This window comes from Dendrobium catenatum, unplaced genomic scaffold, assembly GCF_001605985.2.
Source record: "Dendrobium catenatum unplaced genomic scaffold, ASM160598v2 fragScaff_scaffold_740, whole genome shotgun sequence".
NCBI lineage: Eukaryota > Viridiplantae > Streptophyta > Magnoliopsida > Asparagales > Orchidaceae > Dendrobium > Dendrobium catenatum.
In genome coordinates, this window is record NW_021319202.1 from 1,178,643 (window position 1) to 1,192,944 (window position 14,302).

General features: G+C 34.9%; 1 protein-coding gene across 1 annotated transcript; it reads right to left on the reverse strand.

Annotated features, from left to right (window-relative positions):
• Nucleotides 1–2,642: 2,642 nt before the first annotated feature.
• LOC110098769 (SUN domain-containing protein 1-like) lies at nt 2,643–13,073 on the reverse strand. The gene is made up of 3 exons (XM_020825688.2): nt 12,902–13,073; nt 11,320–12,468; nt 2,643–3,182 (listed from the first exon to the last, which is right to left on the reverse strand). The coding sequence occupies exons 2-3, from the start codon at nt 12,391–12,393 to the stop codon at nt 2,886–2,888; spliced, it is 1,371 nt and encodes a 456-aa protein (XP_020681347.1). The 5' UTR covers nt 12,394–12,468; nt 12,902–13,073; the 3' UTR covers nt 2,643–2,885.
• Nucleotides 13,074–14,302: the final 1,229 nt, after the last annotated feature.

The following is a 14,302-nucleotide window of genomic DNA, read 5'->3' on the forward strand; positions in this document are numbered from 1 at the left end:
ATAAGGTATTTTCTATTCCCAGCTTGTTAAGGCGACACTACAAATAATGTCACTCAAATTTATTTAACTGCACAAGTTTATTTCCATGCTTACCATCATGAGAATATTTAGTATTTATCTCTTAGCCACGAAAAACAATGCTCCACTCTTTAGGGCCCTCTCAAAGTCCAACTACTTTAGTTGGAACAATGAACATCAAGCTTCTTTATTACCACTCTAATCCTCACATGTTTCAGATAAGGAGAAGATATAGTCTTTAGTAATGCTAGTTCAATTTTGGACCAAGAAGTAGGTAAGAAGAAGCACCATGCATATAACTTTAGTAAAATCCCTAATGAAGCCAAGCTCAATTATCATGCACTAAATAAATTGGTTATCATGCCTACGAAAATCGCAAGATGACTAAAATCATATATAATTGGTCATCATGCTTATGAAAATTAAAAGTAGACTAAATCATATTTTCAATCTCATGAAAGTAAAATTGTGACCAATGCACTGCTTTGATAAGTATAGCATAGATTAAATATCTCAAGGGCACTCACGAAATGATTTATCAAACTCATTGAGTCATTAAGTTTGAGACAGTGCATTTTGACCACACACAGTATTATATGTAACAGTTCAACTGGGTATTAATTTTATCATTGAATTTTTAACCTTAGAATATGGTAATCAAGAAGAAGAAGCTTAAGAATATAATACATGCAAGATGCATACTATTTTTGCAATCAATGAATAGAGAAATAACCTAAGAGTCTTACTCAAAAGCCCACTTTAAATTCATTGAATGCCTAATTTATATATTTAGAAGGAGATGAGTAATCAATTTGTATAACTGCATCAAGAACCTCTCCCATGCATAATCCATAGCTTTTTTACATTTTATGCATATAAGCTAATTTTTCTATAGGCAAATATTCAAAGCACTCTTAAAAATATGGTGAAAAAATAAGTTGTCTTATTTGAAACTCGATCAACTATGTTAAATGCCTTTTTATTAATCTCATTCGAGCGATTGAAGAAGCATAATGTTGAATTGACATGCAATGACTTAACTTGGCGATGATGAGAGATATACACAAATATTTGCGAGGATAATCCCCATAAGCTATGCATCACAACTTATATAATAATAAAAAAAGTTGGTAAGGTGATTGTCAAGGTAGTTACCTGTAAATTATGCATTTAATCCTATAGTGATGAAAAATAACTATTTACTAGCTAGGTCTAAAATTATGATTACTTTTTAACATATTAAATTTTAAGTTTTTTGAATGAATAGGCAAGTAAATTTATAAACTTGATTAGGGGTGTCAAAATTGGATTGTGGGTCAGATTCAGGTTGAACTCGATATTGATCCGCCACTAGATGACATGACTCGAACCCGATACGTTTTTGCAGACTGGTCAGACATGTCAATGCAGACCTGACTCGTTAAGTTTTCGGTTTAACCTGACTTGGCATGAAACGCCTAACATTCGCAATGAGCAAGCTCCCTCATGTCGGCGTCGTCATCGATACTTCCGATCCAACTAAAGAACCATGAGTCGTCGTGATTTCTGAGCCAACATGAAGGAACGTCGTTGAAGGAGGCGAACAAGTCGTTGAACGGTTGCGGGTCGGTGATCGGGGACTGCGAGAGAAGAGGAAAAGCAAACCCTAGGCCATCGCCAGTTGCGGTGTCACATCCCAGGAGATGGCCAGGCTGGACTTGTAGACTCACGCTGGTGTGACAAGTTAGCTGGTTAGGGCTTGCAGGCAGAATTGTCAAACCGGAACGCAGGAGAGGAGAAAAAGAGGACTGATGTACGCCTGTGCGAGTTGATCTGGGTCAACTTCGAGTTAGCGGGTTGACCCATATCCGACCCGTCTATGAAATGGGTTGACCCTAACTATGAATTTTTGGGTTGGGTTTAAGTCGGGTTTTAGGTCATGTCAAATATTGACACCTCTAGACATGATTAGTTAAGGGAGACAATATTTATCAAAATTCTAAGCTCACCAAACTCTCTTGTAAGGTCAGACCTATAAAGAACTTAAGGTGGGCAATTGCTGCACCCCTACCCTTAAATAAATCCATTTGCTCAAAATTCTTAGAAATTTATTTTTTTTCAATTTCACTCATAAATTTATACATGTCTCAATCATATTTTGTTCATCCTCAAAATAGAGACCAGTTCCACCCCTAATAGTGTGCAGTGACTATTAGGGGTGTACCTAGTGCTTAAATCTTTACACATTTCAAAAGAGAACAAGCACATCACAAAAAAATTAAACAAAAAATTTGCTCATGCCACAGACCATAAGGCCTCACTAATGTACATAAAAGCCTAATTAACACAGTTTAACTTATAATATGATTGTCATATCAAAACTCTTCAGCTACTCCCTAATTACCTTTAATGCTAATTGTCCTGATTGGTATTACTTTTATTAAGATTATCAATAGCTCTTAAACATCAAAATAGGTAGGAAAAGAAAATTTTTCTTACTGAGAAGATGATATTTGACAGATTTTTTCTATTCAATTGCCATTAAATTACTTTTCATGGTACTGAATCATAAGCAATCACAGGTCGAGTAGATTTCATATATGTAAATCCTTTCAATTCACCTCTACATATTTACCATTTAAGCCTGATGGATAGTTCAAAAAAACTATTTACTAAAAGAGAGGAAATAACAAAGGACGAAATGATACAATACCAATTCCAATGTGTCACCCTCCAAAACTTTTTAACTACAAAAGTGTATTAAGAAGATAACTGGAGATTCTACAACCAAAAGCCTGAAGACTGGCATCTGATGAAACTATATAAGAACCCAAAAAAAAAAGGAAAAATGCAAAATGCTGCTCTCTCTCTCTCTCTTTCTCTATCATTCAAGGTTCCGTGGCCATGGCGAGAGAGCTTGGATCGAAGCCGTGCACCCGGAATCGGTAAATACAGGTGAGGGATGAGCTGCCATGGTTGGAGGTGAAGTCCAGCCTAACCATGTTGATGGTGTTCGAATCAGCCAAAGAGATAGGAAAGGTCTGCACATTGCTCTTATCAAGATCATAGGAGAACTCAGCAAGTAAAATCTTCTCAGCTGTGGTGGATGAATCAGCTTCAGGTCCCTCGAACCATCCGGAGACTCGACAATCCTTGGGAGCACTTGACCTGTCATACGCGACACTCTGCACAGAAAGATTACAAGCAAAACCAAATCAGCAACTTCATGAGCAGAGCAGAGAAAACAAGTAGCTCTTAAAAAATGGAAAGCAAAGTTTGAGTGTTGGCGTTATGATAGCACACCATCAAGTACAATAAGATGAGTTAACCCTTAATATTAACTAAAAATGAGGAAAAACCTGTCCTGCTATCATGCTTGGAACATCTATCCACTACTCTTTTTTAATAAGCTTCATTTGGGACGGCTTCCTTCTTGCTTTCTAAAACGACTTTCTAGTATTAAAATTTTTTAAATTTGAAAATTTTCTATTAGAGAGCCATTTTAACTTGACAAAAGAGGAAGAAGAAAGAAGTGGGAATGATAGATTTTACTTCATGTCAAGAAACAATTATACTTGCATGGAACAGAATGCAAGAAAATATGAAAAAACAAAAAAAAAGTAGTATATTAAAATGTTTCAGCAGCATCAGAAAAAATGAAACTCTAGCGGAAACATGTTAAAGCAAAACTAAATAATAATAATATTAAAGCAAAATTGTTTGATCTAACAAGGGCTCAATATAGAATAAAATCATAACAAGCTTAACACAAGCTAATTATTCATTGAAAAGATTTGAGGTCATAGGAATCAAACCCCAATCAAATCGATCAAACTCATTTAGTACAACAACAACAACATCAAACTTTTGTCCCACTACGTGAGGTCAGCTACATTAATCCTTTTTTGCCATTATGTCATGTTAAAAGTCAAATTCTCATTTAAATCTAATAAAGAAAGATCATTTCTAACTCATTTAGTAACACAGCTAAATTACTACAACTATTTTAAAGCAATGTCCTCAAAATCTCAAATGAAATTGAACTGAAAATATTATTGTAATAATTAAACGAAGGATTATGTGCAACTCAAAAGAACAAATCTGGTTCATAACTTTTACCCTCTTTCCTTCAGAGCAAACAATTTAAACTGTAGATCCCTTATTTACTTTTAAACACAGAACATACACAAGGAGTCGGTTAATTATTACCATGGTGCTACCCTTACAAATCTTATGCAAATACATTATTATTTCTACACAACTCAAACAATTATCAATATAGTTATGCCCCTGCAGGTCGGTATGTACATACATAGTTGTTCAGCAGCTCTAAACTCATACTAATACACTTAGAACAATATACAAACATGCAAAGTTATATATATATATATATATATATATATATATATATATAGAGAGAGAGAGAGAGAGAGAGAGAGAGAGAGAGAGAAGGTTGATCTGCCGACAAATAGAAGTTAGTTAACTCTATCCAAACCATGGGCCCATCAACCACAAATTTGGAACCATCAACCTCAATAATAATAATAATAATACAATGTTGGAGTACTAGACATGCACAAACCCTCATCAGATAATGATGCATTACCCCCAATGTCAGGGAGAATAAACCTGATAGACCACTAACCCATAAATAAGAATTTGTCAAATCCACAAACCTCGAGCCCAGCAACCCATAACAAAACATGATTCATCAAACAATGAAAATATCCTAAATCACATGGTCACATAACAAGTTTTGTCTTAATACCTTGGTAGCTCAAATGAACAAAATAACATGAGTCAAACTTTAGTGAATCATTCTATATCATTTCAATCTTTATCGAGGAATGTGTTAGACGCAGAACAGGCTTTCCGCTTATTTAGATGGAATATGCGCCTGTTTAATTGAGTTGGGGCCAGAGTCCAACAACAAATAAGGTCAGCAATTAGGAGGAACTTCAAGAAGGGATTAGGATGGAAATTCAAATTATGAGGGCTGTTTTGGCATTAATAATATTTTGTATGCTTTAAATATATTGTTTAACCTGGGATTAGATTTTATCTTGAGTTTGCTGAAATTCAGAATGTTCTTAGGAAGTTTTGGGCTCTCAGCTAGAGATTTGGGAGAGCCGGATCCTCCTCTCCAATTGGGAATCCATTAAATTTTGTTCGTTTCCTTCCCTATTTCATCAATTGAAGAGAGTTTTTTTCCTTCATCTTTCTACAAAAAACCTTGGAGATTGTATTTGGATTGCTGAAATTCAATTTCAAGGAGAATTGGATTTCTGCAATCACTTCCTATCAGAATGCCAATCGGTTAACAAAGATCTTTTGCAAGATCTGATTCATACTCCCGCAAAAACAATGCAAATAAAAAAAAAATGTTTGCAACTAACAAAGCATGAATGGGTACCAAACACCAAAACATATTATAAAGCAAATTCTGTAATGTTATAAAGTGCTTTTTCTCATATTATAATCCTTCATATAAAAGTATAATTAACTCAAATGAAGATCTCCCTCATTTGCTTAAAAGTCACAACGAAATTCTTAATAGTATTGGTTAAATTAAATGGTGTTAATCAATTTCAACGAAAATGAAATTACAAACTCCATATAGCTATCAACCTAATTTTGAAAAAAAAAAGAATATCTTGATCAAATTTTTTGATAAGGATGAGTCTCAAAACCGTTTAATTTGCTTCAAGAGTAGTGCAATACAAGTTTGTTTGATTCACTATTATTTGCAGCAATCTCAAAGAAAATCTAACAGCATTAAAACTTAACCTGACCCAAAATTTTCCCATCCTCAGATTTCCTCAATAAAATCGTAAGTGTCCCTAATTAAAGGAAATCAGAGCTAAATTTCTTATGCACCTACACTCATTTATTACCTACATAAAGTTCTATCAAAAAAATTAACAAGCGATCATCTCTAAGTCCCTCTTTCTATATAAATTACAATCCCAACTCAAATTCCAACAAGATTGAATAAGCATTAATTGCATAAATGCATAAATTGCTTTTCCACATCGTAATTGAAGGTAGTATATCAGCATTGCTAATCAAAACATACCTTCTCCTCAAGTGCATATAAAGATGAGATACTTGATATTCTGCATATCAATTCATCCCATCATGAAGGCCGACTAATTAGCTGTCCCTTTAACATAAATACTAAATAAATTCCAAAATGCAAACAATACCTTTTCAAACAACCGAATGAATCAAAATTCAGTATTTAATACTAATCATTTATCCCAAAGAAGGTTCTGCTATAAAATTAAGAGTCTAACTCATTATCAGAGTACTTAAGGAAGCAACATGTATGAGATAGAAAACTTGTTTTAAGAAATCCTCACTTGAAAATTATTTTCTTATGCACATTACCGCCATCCCTAGGTTTCCTTTCCTTCACCCACCATCAATTTCCATCTTGTTCTTAATTTTATTTGTTTGACCATAATACCCCACTGCAAACACCCCAAACTAAGAGTTCGGGTTGCTATTCCCACCAATATGTGTCATGTCGATGTTATCTTCATGCATGGAAGGGCATGGTACACATCACCGAACTTATCATGTACATTTCAATAATAATAATAATAAAATTCTTTTATATTTACACATAAACAACAAATTAACAAAATGATAAGTTCATATTTAGTTTAAATTAAAATAGTAGTTCAACAAAATTCTTAGGCTTTAGATTAGCACTCTAATAACATGATTTACTGTACAAGTAATTTCAAATTAGAATTTTTTTTAATCTGTCAAATTACTCTACAAGTAATTTGTTTTAATCTGTCAAAGGTTGGAGTAGTTCCTGTGAAGATAATATTAGAGAGAGTTGTCTTAGATGGTTTGGTCATATAAAACGGTTTTCTGATGACCCAGTTAGGAAAGTAGATGCATAAGATAAAAAGATTTGGTTAGAAAATATTAAAAATGACCTTTCTTTTTTAGATTTAAATGAGAATTAAACTTTTAAGATTGACACAATTGAGAAAAAGGATTCATGTAGGCGACCCCACGTAGTAGGATAAAGGCTTGATGTTGTTGTTATTGTCAATATTTATTATTCTTACATAAAGAAACAAATCAAATTCTCCAAATCACAAGGTTCCTTTTACATGCAAGTTTTGCAATCCAAATTTTGTAGTGGTATTTGCTTAATTACAAAAGAAAACAAATCACTATGTGCATTAAATATTATCAACTAATTTATAAATATTACACTGATTGTTTACCCTTAGTTATTAACATAATATGAAATGTCTATTTAATCATCATCATCATCATTAGCTTTATCACAACTATTTTGAGATTGACATCATGAATTCTCCTACTTCTACCATTTCTACTCAATGATACACTAGGAGCTTTTTGCAATAATTTTTTTTGCAAATGTTATCTTTGACCTACCTTACCTTGTTTTATGATTCCTTAATACAAATTTTATCCATTCAAAATATTCGTGCATTTTCTACCATACATTTTACAAGTCCAAACCACCTAAAATATATTCCCCGATGCCTTACCTCTATAGATGCTACTCCCACAATCCCTCTAATATAATGATTTTCCTCAATCTTTCTTTCCTCATTTTAGCACACATTTATCTTAACACTCTATTTTTTTTTATGCTCAAGTTATCAATGATTTTTCTATTTAACATTTAAATCCATACAATATAGATAGCCTAATTACATTCAATTAAACTTACCTTTAAGTCTCCAAAATATTCAATTATTGCATAATAGATTCAACCCTATTAATAGATTAAAAATACATAAAACTATTACATATAGGTATCACTTTATCTTATAACATTATTAATTAATAATTACAAAATCATGCTAGTATAATTGCATATCGTATAATCCTAGTCATCGTACTACAAATCCTATCTCCAACTTTTTTTTTTCATTGTTATTACTATTTATTTCAACAAGTATCTCACCTATTTAACATGCCACATCTGAAAAACAGGCACCAAGGCAACTTATTTTCAATATAAATATGAAATATTTCCATAATTAATATAGAAAACGTAGACTTAATGTTTATAGTTAAAGTAATCATGTTGAAATAGAGAACTCTTGGTCACTCCAAAGCTATTTCTAACTATAGTAAATGATCAATATTTAAAACTTAGATTATTTGTGTATATAATGAATTATCTTATTGTTATTTCTAAATAAAAATATGAAAATTATCATACGTTTCTAAACTTATTGATAAACACAACCATAGCATTTTATGTTGGATATGACATAAAGTTTAACTTTTAAGGTTGCCTAAGAAATTATCCATTATAATTATATTTATTTTTTTTCCTAATTAATACCTCATTTAAGAAAGGATGGCATCTCATTTCTAAGGTAATTTTGAGCCTCAACGGGCCAACGGCTTTACATGCCTAAACATACTTTATTCATTCACCCAAAAACAAACCCTACCATCTGCATTCCCTCCATTAGCAACCCCTCACAAGCCCATTATAGCCCCAATTGCATCCACAAGCATCACTCAAAGACATTTATTATCGTCTCCACAAATGTCAAAATAACCATATTAAAGCAATTTTGAGCCTGAAAACTTTATCGTGCCTAAATATACCTTATTCATTCATCCAAAACCAAACCTTAGCTCATCATTTCCTCTATTAACAACCTCACACAAACCCGCTTCCCATTATACTCCCATGTGCACCCACAAATGCCACGCAATGATATCTATTATTGCCTCCATATATGCCATAAAAGCCTAATATTGGCTACCACCTTTCTCCACCATAAACACTACAACTCTCTCCCTTTCTAGAACTACTATACTTCATTCTTGATGGGGACATCAGATCAGCGTGGAAGGTTTATCAAAGACGTGGCCGCCGATCTACGGCCACGATCGAGTCCTTGTATTTCTGAGTCATGATTGTATTTTATTTTATTTATGCATTTTCTTATTTGCTTAGGTGTCGTTATTATTTCCCTTTGTACCCCTTTCATGGGAGTGGTCGCATGTAAGCCCAAAGGGCAAGTTGGTCTTTTATTTTCTTGAGTCTTTGTACCCGGCTATTTATAGCCTCATTTCCTTTGTTTTGAGCTAAGGAATGAATGATTATGAAAAATTTCTTGCACTTGCATGTTTTGAGAGCGTTTGAGAGTTCTAGGAGAGAACTTTGGAAAAATCCCTAGGAGAGGGAGATCGGATCACCCACCAACCTTGGAGACGGCCGGGTTCGTGGTCTTTCTTTATCTTTTGTATTTCCTCCTTCCACCACCACCATCGGACACCATTACACCCAAACCCTTCTCCATCTCCAAGCCATCGTCTCCTTCCAACCGAGCTCCACACATATTCCCCACTTCGCCTTACCGCCGGATTCGCAACTTTACCCGAGCCCCTACTCCCCCACATCATCCCACGGCCAAGTTCCCACCTGAGCCAGCCGCCGGCTACAGAATCTAACCACCGGCCACAATCCAGCCAACTCCCCTCATACAGTTTCCTAATTTGGTGTAGGCTAATTTGGGAATAGTTTTGAAATTCAATTTTTCTGAATTCGAATTTCAAAATCTTTCTTAAATGACTCAACTATTTAAGGAAAGTTTCTATTTGTTGATTTAATTTGAATTAACAATTCAATTGGATTGAGAATATTTCTTTCCTTATTTCAAACCCAAATTAAGAAGCTTTTATTGCTCCCATTGAATCCTCCCAGGTCCATGAATGCCGCTGGCCATCATATGAGCAAAATCAGGTGTATTCTGTAATTGCCTGTTAATTCCATTTAGAAATAATTCAAATTAGTTTCCGTATCCTGTGGGCCGAATTTTCCCAATTCCTAATCTACTTTTTCTTTCCTAATTCACTTCTTATTTTTGGAAAGATTTTCCCTCCTCTTCTTTTTCACCACCTTCAAACCCTACATTAGGGGGAGCTCCATGCACTATTATATCATTTTCCCCTAAGTAGCTCTCCATCTATCAACCCTACACACACACCCTACTCCACAATCACTGGCCAAAAGTAACTTAAAGCCTTAAAGGCATAAAGGTGTCTTTTTGCCTTAATAGGCATGCCATATTCATTCACTCAAACCCCTCCCTTTTCATACCGGGATGTAATAGTTCTAAGAAATGATTCAAAACCATAGTATTTTAGCTGATTGCATAAGGCGTTCAGATCCTTCCTACCCATGGTTAAATAAGTCGGACAAACCAATTCATTTTCTACATGATTTTTTATCTCTCAATCAATGCTTCCTCTAGAATACCAAAACCTAACTCATCAAGTTTAAGAATTTGTTAATTCCTGAACTTAAGAAAATAAAATAAAAAATTAACTATGGTGGTAATATAGAACTTCTAATTCCTGAACTTAAAAATTAAAATATATGTTTAACGAACCAAATCATTTTGTACATGATTTTTAATCTCTCAATCCATGCGTTCTCCTAGAATGCCAAAACCAAACACATCAACAAAGAGAATTTTTAATTCCTGGACCAAAAAAAAAACAAAATTAACTATGGTGTGTACATAAGGCAAATAATATGCTTCGAGTTTGGTATTGCAATTCCCTCTCATCAGCTTCTACGTTGACCTTCAATGCTCCTCTTATCACAAGAATTAGCTTTCTCTCTCATAAACTGCTCATGCTTGCTTGTTCAACAATACATTCCACAAAGGTTTTGAAAAAGATAACACCAATACAGTATTTGACTAACTTTAAGCAGGATTGAAAAGCCTTCTTATAACGGAATACAAATATGTAATTTTGATTCAACCCATCATAAAGAGAACCTCTGGAACAAAATTTATAAGAATCTTATTTTTAAAGGACAAAAAATATAATCATGAGATATGGCACAAAACAAAAATTAAATTATATTTAAATTAAATTAAATTAATTTAAATTTAAATTATAGCCAAGATAGAATAATAAAACAAAACAAAAAAACATAAACACGAGAAAAATGCCTAAGATGCCCTCAAAAACAAAGAGAATCAAAATCAAGAATATGAATAAGATGGTGATGGGTGAATTATCAACTAATTCAATGATCCAACAGTTCAAGTAGATAGAAGAGGCTTTCTGATATGAAAAAGAAATATATCACTTTCATAAACAATAATGTCTATAGAATGACTCCATCGAACATCTCGCTCTTTGATTGTTTGCATAAATCCTATAAATAAACTCATAAAAGATGTATTCAAACAATAAAATCACAGATATCTTCACAAAACTAAAGCAAAATTAACCTAGATGCCAAAGTACTTAAAAATGAAACATGGTTACAGAAAAGCTCACCTTTGAGACATGCTCTAGAGTGATAGCATCAGGAATTATCCATGTTCTTAACCTAACCTCCACAAACCCACTATTTCCTTGCAAGGGGAAACACTGGCCTGGCTCACCAAAACTTGGCTGCAACATTTTCTGTGCACTAGAATGAATGGTATTTTTACCTTTAGGGACAGCGAGCCAACTGTTAGCTTTTCCAACAACATAGGGCTCTGAATGCTTTACTACCCTAGCTCCACCAGAAGCTAAAGCATAATCTACCCTACCAAGACCATCTGCAGCATGTTTTTCAATTTCTTTCTCAACAACATCCTTTGCCAGTGCCCGGATATGATCCAAGTATGCATCTTTATTAGCATCCTCTAGATTTCTATTCTTCAACTCCCTCCAGTATTTCTCAAATTCTTCCTTTGAGAGAAGGTCAGCATCTTTCAACTGACTGAAAGAGTTGCCCAAATCATCAGTTCTAGCTTCAAGGTTATTTAGCTCCTTCTCAAGTAGCGTTCCTTTTTCTTCAATTTGTTTTGTAAGTTCTCTTGTCACAATACCAATCTCACTCCCTATCTTCTTGTCAACAACATCCAACTGAACTTGCAACATTTTTGCTGTTTTCTTTAAAGATGATTCCACTTCTGAGATCCGGCTATCAAAATCCAAGGCTGATAAAGGATAGTTAACCCCGGCAGCCCATCGCCAAATTACTTGCCCAACATACAGCAGAGCTGCAAGAAGCAGCAAATTCTTGGTGATAGAGCTAAGAACAGTTTGCCAGATAGGCTTTGCATGTCTATGTACAGATCTCCTATGCTTTGAATGAATGGAGGCTGCAATAACTCCTTTCTTCAACTGTGCCAAATCTCTGGGCCTATCAAGAGCAGTTTCTCCCCACAATGTATGGTTCAGGTCCTTCCCATTGTAAATTACACTACCATTATTCGCACCATTCAATTCTCCGTCAGGAAGCACATTAGTTTTCGAAGTCCTCTCTACAACAACCACTTCTCTCCTCTTTGCATTTGATTTTAGGTTTGGGTTCAAGGACAAAGCAACATTTTTGTTTGAAGCAGGGCTTGAATCCATCGCTGCTGCTGCTGCTGCTGCTGCAGTAGTAGTAGAAATATTCTTCCCCTCTACTGCTTCAGTTTCCAAGTGCACCTGAAATAAATCTTAAATTAGCACCAATAAACCAGAAAACAGTCATTTTTCCCCCAAAGAACAACAATTTCTCGTGCACCTTACTCGAAAAACAATCCACTACTAATACCGTAGCGCCACTGCCGAACAAATCCACACAAAGAAACCCAAATGCATGAAAAGTATCAAAATTGATAAACCCTAATCTCAAATTAGCGAAACGACCAGCCGGTGGACCAGCGCAAGAAAGCCCCAAAACGAAGTCTTGCAACGCATACCACAATTCAGAGCTCCGCACAAGAATAGAGAGAAGCGGAACAGATTCGAAACCCTAGTCTTCTTTAACCTCACAGAAAGATCACAACGGTGGAGATCCAAACTTTTAAAAAAAATATATCGGAGAATGCAGAGCAGCGCGCGAAAACCGCGAGGGAGCGGAATGGATGAAAAATACCTGGAACAGATTAAGGGTTGCGTTCGATATTGGTGGAGCGGCAGAGGCGCCAAAGAGATGAGTTTTGGATTCTTGAACGAGCACTGCGGAGAGAAACAGTTGGAAGAAACTTGAATGAGATCCTATCCAAATAGTGTTTGATGCGGTCAGGATCCGACCCGTGGCAGTTAGGACTTATCGGATCTGAGCACATTTACACGAATGTGAATAAATTCCCTTAAATTGGGTAAACCAGCACAACGAGATATGATATTAAATTGCTAAATTTTAATTTTTTTAATGCTTAAGATGAGATGGTAAATGAGTGAATGAACACTCAAAATTATAAATTAATGTTTGGTACATCATCAAAAAATTATCTTGATTGGGCACGAATCTCAAGGCAAATTCAAGTTGGAATTTTTAAAAATTAAAATTGAGATCATCCAAACTCCGATTTAAGCAAACTTATAGCCGAACTGAACGTCTCAAAAATATGAACCTAACGACACCAAATTTGACTAAATCTGAGCCTAAATGAGTCCAAATCAAAGACCCGAAGCGTTGTTGGAAGGTTCGAACCATCGCCTGGCGCCAGACTTCTACCGGACCTCCGACTGATGCCCGGACTTCCGCCAGACCACAAATTGACGCCCGAACTTCTATCGGAGCCCACCTGATGTTGGACTTCTACCGGACCACCGCTTGGTGTCAGACTTTTGTCGGACCACAATCTGACGCCCGAACTTCCGTCAGACCACCACCTGACACCAGACTTTCGCTGGACCACCAATTGACGCCGGACTTCCGCCCTACTAAACGTCAACGAACCTAAGCCTGACCTCCGTTTGTCACTAGATTTCAACCAGACGGTTGATTATTGTAATATGATAGCCATCAATAACGATTCAGCCAACTGTAATCTACTCAAACAGTAGTTGAATCATTTCAACTGGGCGTAGCCCCGTAGTTTTTCTCATTTTCAGGATTTTTCAATTAAAAATTTTTGTGTTCTCTGTTTGTGTGTTGGATATTCGTACAAAGCTGAGACGTAAAATTCTGAGTCTGCTGCCACGTATACTCTAGCTCGCAATAATATTTAACAACTTTTATTTAAAATTTAAAGGGTGTTTTTAAAAAAAGTGATTTGATTATCATGCAGAAATGTATTGAGAAATTTAACTTTGTATGTCTTATAATAAATTGAATAAAATAGATATGTCAATTGTTTATTTTCTTAGAGAAATATATTTAGAAAGAGTCCTTCCACTTTGTCTTATCATGCATGGAGATTATAGATCAGTAATGATGATCAAATAACTCATCCAACACAAATATATTTGATCCATATGACTTTGGGTATCATCATCTTTACTTTTATGTTCAGAAGATAAGGCCTATTGGATGGCCTTCGCCCAATCA

What these genes read in the sequence shown, in the direction of transcription:
- LOC110098769 (XM_020825688.2), bottom strand. Translation starts at nt 12,393, where the DNA reads ATGGATTCAAGCCCTGCTTCAAACAAAAATGTTGCTTTGTCCTTGAAC. An exon ending in CTCTAGAGCATGTCTCAAAG is followed by an intron (nt 3,183 to 11,319) that starts GTGAGCTTTTCT and finishes CTTTCTGTGCAG; the next exon opens with AGTGTCGCGTATGACAGGTC.